At 35.5% G+C, this 12,078-nt stretch overlaps 1 protein-coding gene across 1 annotated transcript; it reads left to right on the forward strand.

Moving 5' to 3' along the window:
• The first annotated feature begins 1,202 nt into the window (after positions 1-1,202).
• On the forward strand, positions 1,203-11,627 carry LOC149779642 (uncharacterized). Its single transcript, XM_089940451.1, has 3 exons — positions 1,203-1,515; positions 7,913-8,217; positions 10,962-11,627. The coding sequence occupies exons 2-3, from the start codon at positions 7,965-7,967 to the stop codon at positions 11,420-11,422; spliced, it is 714 nt and encodes a 237-aa protein (XP_089796577.1). The 5' UTR covers positions 1,203-1,515; positions 7,913-7,964; the 3' UTR covers positions 11,423-11,627.
• The last annotated feature ends 451 nt before the right edge of the window (positions 11,628-12,078 follow it).

Here is a 12,078-nt window from a genome sequence, read left to right on the forward strand (position 1 = left end):
TGCACTGTCCACTGATTCATTGTATTCCATATTCAATCACATTTGGAAGAAGTTCCATAGTCTGGTTCGCTGCTTCGTGTGCTGCGCTATAGCGGAGCGCAAAGAAGGAAGCACGGGAAGCAGGGACTAAAATCAGAGTTACGAGGTACTCACTTTTGTCATTAAAATGTAAAGATTTTTAGCGGTTGAGCTTAAATAGCATGAGCATTGAGATGTTCATGAAGTGTTGGTAATTATCCTTTCCATACTTCATGTAATGGAGTATCCCATTCCTTGATATTATCCTTGACAGGAAAAAGATTTCTGCACAATCTTGTTATGGACGCATTTATGTCTAAAGTTTAGGTGGTGACATTGAGATCTGTATAAAAAAAAATTCTCACGAGCCCCTACGTTTTTAAATCAGTATGGGAAAGTAAAACATTAGGAAAGGAAAATTAAGCAATTTTTATTTTTTTCACAAAGTTTAAAAAATTCAAATAAAATAGAGTTATATGCGTTACTGTTTGAAGTACGGTCTCACATGAATACGTGAACATAAACATCCACATTTGTAAATGACAGTTTAGGACATGTACATGTTTTTGTTTCTAATGAAACACTGAGCCTATATATTTGCAAGTTTCGATTCAATTATCGAAAACTCTGAACGCATATTACAAAAATGGGTCTCAGCAGCATGCGAACAAAAGGCATACGCGACTCGTGTAATCCATAGCTGATCTATATATTGCTTATTTTTTCGCAGCAGTATAGGCGTCTGAGGAGCTTTCAATGCCAAGAAACCAGTAACCAACATTCTGAGTCTAAGTCAATTAGAACCGTAAGTACGATATCGTGTATACATTATTTAACGGATTCAGTTCTAGGTTAACATTTCTTTTTCCGAATTACATGCCACTCAGATGGTGATATTTTGTCGTCAGCCTTCTGCCACAACATAGCAGTTATGTCCCTTGTCCTAATGAAAGAGTGTGTGACTTTGTTCCTTTACACACAGAACACATTAAATAGGACAAAGAAAATAAAAATCTAACAAAACAGGTGAATTAGCAAATTTATTTACGTTTTTTGTTGTTGTTGGTTTATTCGCTCTCAGTGGTAATAAAAATTGATGTTAGTTTATCTAAATCGATGTCGACCGCTTGAGATCTGACACGTGGAAGGCCTTTTAAAGCAGGCACCTACTGCATGGATAGTTCAGACGGAGCTATACCGCTGTAAGGTGTGGGAAGTAACAGTACTTCAGCATAACACCTCCACATGTCTGCGATTGGTCTGTTTGGTTCACGTCACCTAGAGTTAACCAAGCTTTTGATGAATTAGAGTGACAAGGTTTAAGACCAGCCGTTAAATGTGGAGCTATTTTTTTCCGGTCTATATACACTGGTGTGTTTAATGGAGTGAGGGTGAAACACAAGACAGAGACTGGTTCACATGGTCATATCAGGATGATGTTCAATTCCCCATGTCGACTTCGGTAATTTCTAGAGCGTGGTAGCGGACAATTTCTCGGTGAGTTTTGTTTTCCAAGTCTGCCTTAGATACATCACGGTCATGTGTATGTCTTAAATTATAAAAGCTACAATTTCATTGTTTCAGTTGAATTACTTTGCAAAATGTTGAATCATATGAAAGAAATATAATATCCTTACCTGTCCCTAGATTTATCTTGTCAATGCTATTTTTTCTCTTTGTGGTGTTTAAGATATGTCAGAGTACGAAAATATTGAAGTCAATTCCATTTTATAAGCGTATTACGTTTATCCTTGATCAGTAAATTTATAATTAAAAGATCATCGAGTCTCCAGTAACTGTTGCAGAAGTTTTTGAATTTTTGCATTGGTATAACGTGGTTTATTTCAGTTTGAAGTATTAAGGATATGCTAACATTTATATTTTTATTCCGGTTCATGCTTCATCCCATGAGAAAATGGGTCTTTTTGTGTATTTAGATGGACATAATCTTTCGTTTACGAGTCTCAGTGGCTCGATTGTCACTGTGTCGGACCAAATAGTTGCGGGTAGGAATCCTACCATAGAATTACCTCAGATTAGCTACCGTGATGTGTCCCTGGACAAAACACTTTACTCCAGTTTTTGTTTGCCCTCAATACTCAGTACATATTGTTGTACAAACAATACGAAAGCAATGTTTCACGTAATATCAATAACATCCATCTTTGATATTGACCCTATGTTTAGCCCATTCATTTAAAATCATTTTAATAATTTAGTTACTGGACAGACTGGCTAGTACTTGCATTCATTACATACAATGTTAAATGTTCAAGGGTAATTTTGCAAGTGAAAATGCAAGGACCGAGGACTCGTTTATCAGAGACCTTGTGCTGGAATAGGTTCTGTTGTTATGAAACAAATACATTACATTCACAAAGGAAAAATCTAACTGTTGTATATTTTAATCGGTTGCAAGTTCTCAGATTGTTTCTATACCATGTGCCCGATATTTTCTTATATTTTTCGCTACATCTGTTATTATGGACAGATGACGATGCATATTATCTTGTGTGGAACTGGATTACTCTAAGGACTACGTACTGACTAAAAGGTGTCCACAAATTCAGACAGTTCAAAACACCGCTAACGTAAAACAAGACTTTTGTTGTGCATGTTAAAAAGTATGTGACACGCATGTATTTCGAAACCTTTTTATGTGTGTAGTTTGACATCATATAAAGAAACATTGGACATAAGTTGAAATGAAAGACAAACTGAAGTTAAAAATAGACTTTAACATATACAATGTTATTTCCTCAGGCAACATCGTAAATCATTGAACTGTACAAGTAATTTCTGCCTGCTATTTGAAAGCATAGTCTAGTAATATAATGCCAAAACTATACATGCATGTCCAGTATCAGTAGTAGTAATAGTAGTAGTAGTGCAGGTTGTAGTAGTAACACTCGAACTGCTGGAAAAGTATATAATCTTAGTCTTTAATTGCATTTTTAATTTCATTCAGATACCGTATTCGTTAATCTATTAACGCGCATCAAACGTTATGACGATATTGTATTCATTAATGTATTAATGCGAGTCCAACGTTATAACGATACTGTGTTTATTGATCTGTGAATACGTATCGAAATGTTATGAAAACTCAGTTTTCATTGATCTATGAATGCGTAACGAAATGTTATTATCCGATACAGCATTTATTAACCCATGAATGTGTATTGAAATGGTATATAGATACCGTATTAATTAATCTCTGAATACGTATCGAAATGATTAGTGTACAGATTCTTTAATCTGTGAATATGTGTCGATATGTTATGTATTAGATACCGTATTCATGAATATATGAACGCGCATCGAAATGTTGTGTAGATACTGCATTCATTAATGTTTCTCTGATATGTATCATATACACTGTTCATCAATATGTGAATGCGTATCGAAATTGTACGTATCATGGATTAAGACATTATACCTATGTTCGTTTTTGCTGAAGAGTACCTGACATCTTTACCTAGTAATAGCAAAAGTAGCAGTAGTATTCTACTACTAATGAAGTTGTTGTTGTTGTTGTTGTTGTGGGGTTTAACGCCATTTTGCAGCACATGATAGGCTATACATGGCGGCCAGTATTAATGGTGGAGGAAGAACCAGAGAAAACCCCGGAAAGAACCACCGACCCACGAGAAGCTACTGGCAAGCTTTCTCACATACCCACATTGTACTAATGAAGTAATTAATTATTTGGTTATCGATATTTTGGTCCTGATGGTAAAAGAACTTGATAACTGTTGTCATCTTAATGAGTAGTAGCAGTAGCAGTAGTGGTAGTAGTAGTAGCAGTAACGGTGGTAGTAGTAGTAATAGCAGTATTAGTAGTAGTAGTAGTAGTGGTAGTAGTAGTATCAGTAGCAGTAGTGGTGGTAGTAGTAGTGGTAGTGGTAGTAGTAGTAGTGGTGGTAGTAGTAGCAGTAGTAGTGGTATAAGTAGTAGCATTTGCAACAGTATCAGAAGTAGCGGTATTACCAGTAGTAGTAGTATCAGTAGTTGCAGCAGTAGTAGTTATATCTCCAATAGTAGTAATAATAGTAGTAATAATATTAGCAACAGTAGTATCAGCAGTAGTAATAGCAGTAATAGTAGTAATAACACTAATGGTAGAAACCGTAGTAGTAGTATCAGTAGTAGTCGTAGTAGCAGTAATAGTAGTAGTAGTAAGTCGTAGCAGCAGTAATAGTAGTAGTAGTACTAATAATAGTAGCATCAGTAGTAGTAGATGCAGTAGCTGTAACAGTTGTAGTAATAGTATTAGTAGTAGCAGTAATATTAGTAGTAGCTGTATTAGTAGTAGCAGTAGTAGTACTAGGAGCAGTAATAGTGGTAGCAAAGCAAACATTGTTGCTCTCCTACCATTAGTAATAATATAATTCACGGATTAAACAAAATTTCTCAGTCTAAACAAGGATTTGGGTCCATATTATCAATAATAATAATAATAATAATAATAATAATAATAATAATTATATTGCGAGATTAAGTTTCATGTTGGATGCTGGTACAACTGATGCAGATGTAACAGCAGCAGAGTTTCAGCTGAGGTAATACAAAATAACAGCAATACAAGTGGTTGTAGTTTAAAAAGAGTAGGGGTGTATGGAAATAGACCATTTTAGTCACATATAGCATCAGTAAGTTAACCATCGCATAACATATTCTGATGATTTATTGAACAATCCAGTAATCAGCTATTAGTGAATCATTATGCAATTTTATATATACCGGTAGTATTTAGATGAGTTGACAGAACAAGTGGGACACCTATGCAGTTTTCACTATATAAACATCCTTATAATTTTGACCTTTTACAATCCTAATGTCATTTATTTCAACAAGAAAATCCTGCTTTTTGAGGGATACCAATTCGAAAACATTGGAATACATTTGTCCGTCTTTTCTCATTGGTTAGTTTTGTACCAGGTGCCGAACGCTTCAGGCACCAATTGTATCTTTCGAATGAGTATTGATACGTACACTTCTCATTAGCATTTAAAAATTGTACCTTTGCTCTTCTATATCATACACGCAAATTTGCTAAACTTCTTTCCGTTCCTTGTCGGTACAAGTCATCGTAAACGTCTTGTCTACGAGGAGCGAATAACGATTTTAAAACAATTTGTCTTTTTATAGCTCAACACAAATACCTTTTGTTCTTAAAATAGAACTACAAGTGTCCCTTTCGACCTTATCGATGGATTTAATCTTTATTATCAAGTGACATTTCATGCATAACAAAGTGGCATTTCAACTGCCTACGAGGGTGAATGAAAAGGTTTTATATTGAACTCTGTAAGGAAATAGTTACTTGACAGTTTACAATAGCTTTTCGGGGTGGGGGTGGGTGCGCTTGCTTTAACCGATCACTGGGTTGTTGTGGGTTTGAGTCTCGGGCTCTCTCTGCTTCTTTTTGTCTCTGTCTGTCTGCCTGTCTGTGTGTCTGTCTCTCTCTCTCTCTTAAATTCTGTAGTGGATCAAGAAGTAGAATATATTACTATGTACTAGTGTTTACCATTATTCCATGTAAAATAATGTGCACTTATACTGAATTGTGAGGAGCTCAGTGGGATGGTTGCCCGACCTAATGCTAGCTATATACGGAGAATAAGAAACAAAAACAAAAAAAAAAAAGATTTCTCATCATACCATGCGACGCTTGACTGTGTGTAGCCACAAAAGTTGTACCTGCAACAACGAAAACGACTGTTTTGTGAGCTAGAACAAATAAATAGAAATTGCCTGTCATGTCATGTTAAATGCACCTTTATATTTGATATTAAAAAGTCCAGCCCACTTTTAATTAGGAGAGTTCGATGTGTTTACACACTTCGAACATTATAAGCGATATCTCAGGAATGTCAAATTAGTCCGTTTCGTTTTACATGTTAATCTAAGATACGTATTCCAGTTATACACCAAACAAATATTTCTTTTGAGAGCACATTCATAAACAGAATGTTTTAAAAGTTTACTCAAGGAATCCGGAAGTACGCATGTTTAACAGTTTTGTTTCGTTCATTATTCCAAGTCAGATCTGGCTGTTACTGGTTTGGTGTATATAACTATATATATTTCAATAAAATGACAATATTTTTGCAATTGCTTTGCGGTTAAATATGAAATTGAATCGTCTAATTAAAAAGAGTAGGAGAAGAAGTTTTTAGATTCGTCCTGACAAACTCAATCTTAATTTGTCTTGGTTGTTTCATTATTTGCTCTTGTGTTACATTTTGCCTGAGTAAAAATCAATCGGAAGGGCTCTATTATCTACGAGGTACCTATCGCATCAATACCGTGCAATGAGTATACTTTTCATTCAATTACCTGTTTTATTCACATTAATTCTGTGTTATTTACGTTAAAATAGACCCACACCATCATTTTAATATAAGTATCACTTGTAATAGTATGCGGGTGGTCGCGGGTTCGACACTTGGCCGAGTCATACCATAGACTTATACAATTGCTACTAGCAGCTGCCTCGCGCTCAGCATTAAAATGTTAGTGTTAGGACTGGTCGGACTGGTGTCAGGATAATGTGACTGGGTGGAACATAATACTACATGTCTGCGGCACGATGCCCCAGTGCTAGACATCACTATAAACTACCATACTGGAGACATTGTAGCGATATGACTGAAAAAGTGTTAAAGGTATGTTAAAGATCCAAATCACACACACACACACACACACACACACACACACACACACACACGAAATACACACACACACACATGTGTAATAATACCATATGCAATGACGAAAAAAATGCTAGATGACGTTAACATTGCGTATATGATTTCAAAAAAATATTGTGGAGTTTGTTGCAGTAAATCTGTCTTAAACATCATAGAATGAACTTTGCGTCCTTGTTTAAGACAGAATTATACATCTTGACCAGACCTACATCATTCAGTAAAAGGTGAAAAACAAATCTTTCTAACTTGTAATTAGGTATCGTTTGTCCCATTCCAGTGTTTAATATTTGTTTTTAATAAAAGCATCGTGTGATTACCTAATACCTAACGAAATTAAAAAAGAAGAGTCCGTGCTTGTTCAGGTGGTTTGCTTCTAAAGTTCATATAAGCCTATACTTTAAGTCTTTAATTGATAGACAAACCCATTGGTTAGACTTTCAGGGCAAAATCCATAGGTGATGGATCAAATCTGTCAATCAGGATTAGCTTAAGCTAGTGAAGCTTATGAAAATAAATGTTCAGTGTAGGTTCTCAGAATATTAATTATGACCCCATCGCACCAACTCTGCTCCCACCCCTCACCCCCGGTTTATTTTCCATTTTGTGACTATTAACAACGCCTGAAAAACAATTTATGTTGTATTCCAATCTAAAGCTGATTTCGTAGAATAGAATACTGCAGCAGGAAGCAGAAATTTATTTGTATGGCATAAGTTATTCGTTGCCAAGCAACGTGTTTGTATCCATATCAGTCCATATTTTCTAGTAGGCGTTGTTAGTGAAGTTAAATCGTAATGTCAAAATGCTGATATTACCGCCCGCTTGCTCTTGAAATTTAACATATTCTAATGGCGTCAGTATGGCGATGATTAGGTTGCCATGAGACTCGTTCTTTTATATTGTACCATTTTTTATGTATTTGTGGTCAAAAGTAACCATTAGTAGACTAGACCCGGGTACAGTACACCCACATTATGAAATAGAAAATGTTTGCCATTCTGTCTTTAGTTAATGCCTTTAAGTTATGATTTAGTTCTATATCTAAGACACTGAATCTTTCTATATACTTTCTCTCCTTTGCATTAATTGTCATTTACATTTTTGTCTATTAACAGTTCATTGTACCAGGCCAAATTAGTTTTTACTTAAAGAACACCTTTTTCTCTTTGTCCTTTTAGGAACTGTCAATTGCATGCTCAGTGTACACAAAAGTGATCCATCTACAAGGAAATGGCCCGAATCAGTTGGTCCTGTTTCATCGGATCTGCAGCTTTTCTATTCTTGGTCTATGTGGAATGCAAAGAGAAATCAACGTTTCCAAATGCTTTAAAAGACATAGAGAAACTAGTTGAACTTGAGAAAATAAAGAACAAAATTAAGAGTAATATTCAACACTTTAAGGAAAATAAATCCATTGTAGAACCCGTTCCAACAGAACTTGTACCATCGCCGCGACCTATTCTTATTATATCGGAATTCTCAGGTGAGAAATTGTACCACCGAAATACGTAGAAACAAATGTTGTTGAGGTTCTTTTAAACAATGATATCTCATGTTATTCTTGAAACCTGCTAATTGCGTGTTAAACGGTTCTTCCCATTTTAAATATAGATGGCTTCTGCAGTTCATTTAACTCTGTTTCAGAGTGTATTTCAGGAGAATGCTACATTTTTTTAGAATTTGAAAATTTAAATGCAACAACGAGGATGATAGAAGATATGACAATCCATGCAAGAGTGTTTTAGGATTTGTAAAATCTTTTTATGCAATATAAGAGATATCCCTTGCGCCAAGCATTACCAATCAATTAATGATATTATAATAAACCGAATATTGTAAACATTACAATTCGAAAGTAATACATGGGCATAAACATTTATTTCAGGACGTTTTAGAAAGTGAATGTTTGCTCCGTTGGTTAAAAGTAGAAAAAAAAGCATCGCATTGTTCTTCGGTAAGAAATGGTTGATAAATATTGTCCTTCGCAAACATAATGGGAAACTTTCGTGTCGATGAATACAGATGATTGTTCCAGGGGAGATTTCGTTTGAGATGTATGACTAAATTAGTCTAATCACTTTTTCATGCAAATAATCGTTGATTTTTGGCGCATTTTAATTGCACGGATGTAATATTGGGCAATAAGAACGAAAGACTATAATGAACAGAAACGCTTAACAAATACGTTTTCGTAGTGTGAAGCTAGCTATACATTCGTTAAATTAAAACCACGTTCTTGTTAAAGCAAGTTTATTTCACTCATATTTACCTGGCATATGAACCGCATACTGCATTATTATAAAAATCTAAACGTCCATGCAAATATTTGATACCCGAGATGAAATTGACAGACATGGAATTGAATGTTATCACCAATCTCTCATATGTATATTCGCATTCATTACTGAAAATTTTCGTTTGAGTGGACAAAAAACTATGTATTCTTTATATCCCAGAACTAACTAACCGCTCGTAAGAGGCGGACACGTTCCAACCTTATACGTCATCGGTCGTGATTTAAGAATAGCTGACCCCTGTTTAGCTACTAACATCTCAGTTCAGAAAGTAGTCCCAGATTATTCAGTGGATTGTATTTAAGAATAAAAATCATACTTAACGTTATTTGCACGCACAGCACATTCCAATGGGCAGGAAAGCATGCGTCTAAACAAAACGTATTAAAGTTAGTGCTATTTAAATATTTATGAATGCATCCGAAAGTGCATACACTAGACGCATTATTTTATTATCTATACCAGAGAGGGCCTGCTACAACATTCGGAATCACAGTTATAACATTATCTGTGATATCCATACTATGTGTGTGTGTGTGTGTGTGTGTGTGTGTGTGTGTGTGTGTGTGTGTGTGATTTGGATTTTTAACGTAGCTTTAACCATTTTTCAGTTTTATAGCTACGATGTCTGAAGTGTGGCAGTTTATAGTGATGTCTAGCACAGGGGCATCATACCGCAGACATGTAGCATTGTGTGCCGCCCAGTCACATTATCCTGATACGAGGCCGACCAGTCCTAACACTAACCTCTTAATGCTTTGGTATAATTCGGCCGGGGTTCGAACCAGCTATCTCCAGTAGTCCAAAGCGGATGCTCTAACCAATAGGCCACATGAGCGGTCTGATATCGATAATACATTATTTTTAGGTAGCATCAAATAAAATTGTGTTTGAACTTTAACATTGAAAATAATGCAATTACAGCGTTTATAAGTTTTTGGTATGACTCGGCCGGGGTTCGAACCAGCGACTTCCAGCATCCGAGGCGGATGCTCTAATCACTAGGCCACCGGAGCAGTCTGATATCGATAATACGTTATTTTTTGGTAGCGTCAAGTAAAATTGTGTGTTGAGCTTTAACATTAAAAGCAATGCAATTAAGGCATTTATTAGTCTTTGGTATGACTTAGGCGGTGTTCGAACCCGCGACCTCCAGCATCCGAGGCGGGCGCTCTAACCACTAGGCAACCGGAGTGGTCTTACATCGATACTACCTTATTTTTTGGTAGATTGTGTTTGAACTTTAAGATTAAAAGTAATGTATTTAAAGCATTTTCTGTTCGCGAAATCATAAATCCATGTACATTTCCCACATTTCGTTTGATTTTTGTTACCTTAAACTTTGATGTATGTATGCAGCTCTAGAACGTTTTACAATAAAAAATGAATTAATAATGTGGTAGTAAAATTATGCAAGTCATACATTCCACATAGATTATGTCTGTATCGTTACATGCATATGAATGACTTTTGATATACACTATTATCTTTCTAATGAATTTGTGATGACGCACAACGCTTTCATTAAAAATTCGCCTCGTCACTCAATAGCAAACACGTTTTTAAATTTGTCACAATAATTTGAAATGGCAAGTAGATGTTTATTTTCACTGCCTGCTTATCACTATGATACAATTCACTATACAATTGCTTATCACTATGATAAAATTGCTTATCACTATGATACAATTGCTTATCACTATGATACAATTGCTTATCACTATGATACAATTGCTTACCACTATCATACAATTCACACTGTGGTCAATGCTAAAGTTATTTGCATCACAGAGCCTGCCTCCAATAGTATTAATAACAAAATGGCAGCACCATTTAATAGCTCTGGCGTTACAATAACCATCGACAAGACGATTCTCTTTTATCTACTGTTGTTTATTTCATTGTATTGACTGCATTGCTTTCGCTTTTCCAGGCCATAATGGTTGCATGATATTTCACTTAAAGACCGGGAACATCAATGACGAAGATACTCCAATCCAAGTCGATTTGTGGGTCTACATTAAAAGCAAGAAAACGAAAAGGAAAGGAAGCAAACAAAATAAGACGGAGAAGAATAAAGGACGTCGACTTAAGCTATTTGTAACTGGTGAAGAGCAAAAACTTTCCACCTTAAGTGTTCGTGTGAAGAAGAGCAGCTGGTACAAAATTGAGATGCCAATATCTGTGATTCAAAATTTCTTTAAGACCCAAAACAAGACGTTGAATCTATGCATAACTTGCAAGGGGTGTAACAAAAAATATAATGTACTATTGCTTCATAACGACAATAATAAAAATACCAAAAAAAAGAACAGAGCGAAACCTAAGATTAGTGATACAAACCGTTTGTGGCCGTTCTTGGTTTTACACATGAAGCCACAGTTATTTTCCTAGCAAAAGGAACGCTATGTTCAAACTGCCATATATGTAAGCTTGTAGGAAGCATTTGCTAAATAACCTCGTCGTTAGAGTTACAGTACACACTACGCCGGATATTTGTGGAACCTGTTGAACTGAACATTATTGTTCAGACAAAATAATCAACTACTAGTAATGTTATTTGTAAAGTCACAAAAATAAAGATAATATTGGGGTTTTATGACAGACGAAATGTTGTGTTCAACACCCTTCAACATATTAGGCCCAGTCGGTCGTTGAGCTGTAATCGGTAAGTCGACTCAACTGTTTAAGAGGGACTACATACATACATACATACATACATACATGCAGCGCACAACCACTAACCAGGACATCTCTCATGGGCGCAGTTCCATCGTCCATCGTCTCTGGAGACTAACGGATGCCAACTATATACATATATACATACATAAATACATACATACATACATACATACATACATACATATACGCACGCACGTACTAAAAGGATAATAACATGTTATCGGTAAAGAAAACATATAAAAACTTGGTAGTAATGTCCAGTGACAATAAATCAGTGCTGTAAACATAGAGCAGAATTCAGAGGAGAGCAAAAGGTGACAGTCAGTGACTATCTTGTGAAACAGCAAAATAAGATAAACAAACTAAAC

Source organism: Sinohyriopsis cumingii, chromosome 17 (genome assembly GCF_028554795.1).
Source record: "Sinohyriopsis cumingii isolate HCF-2022 chromosome 17, ASM2855479v2, whole genome shotgun sequence".
Taxonomy (NCBI): Eukaryota; Metazoa; Mollusca; class Bivalvia; order Unionida; family Unionidae; genus Sinohyriopsis; species Sinohyriopsis cumingii.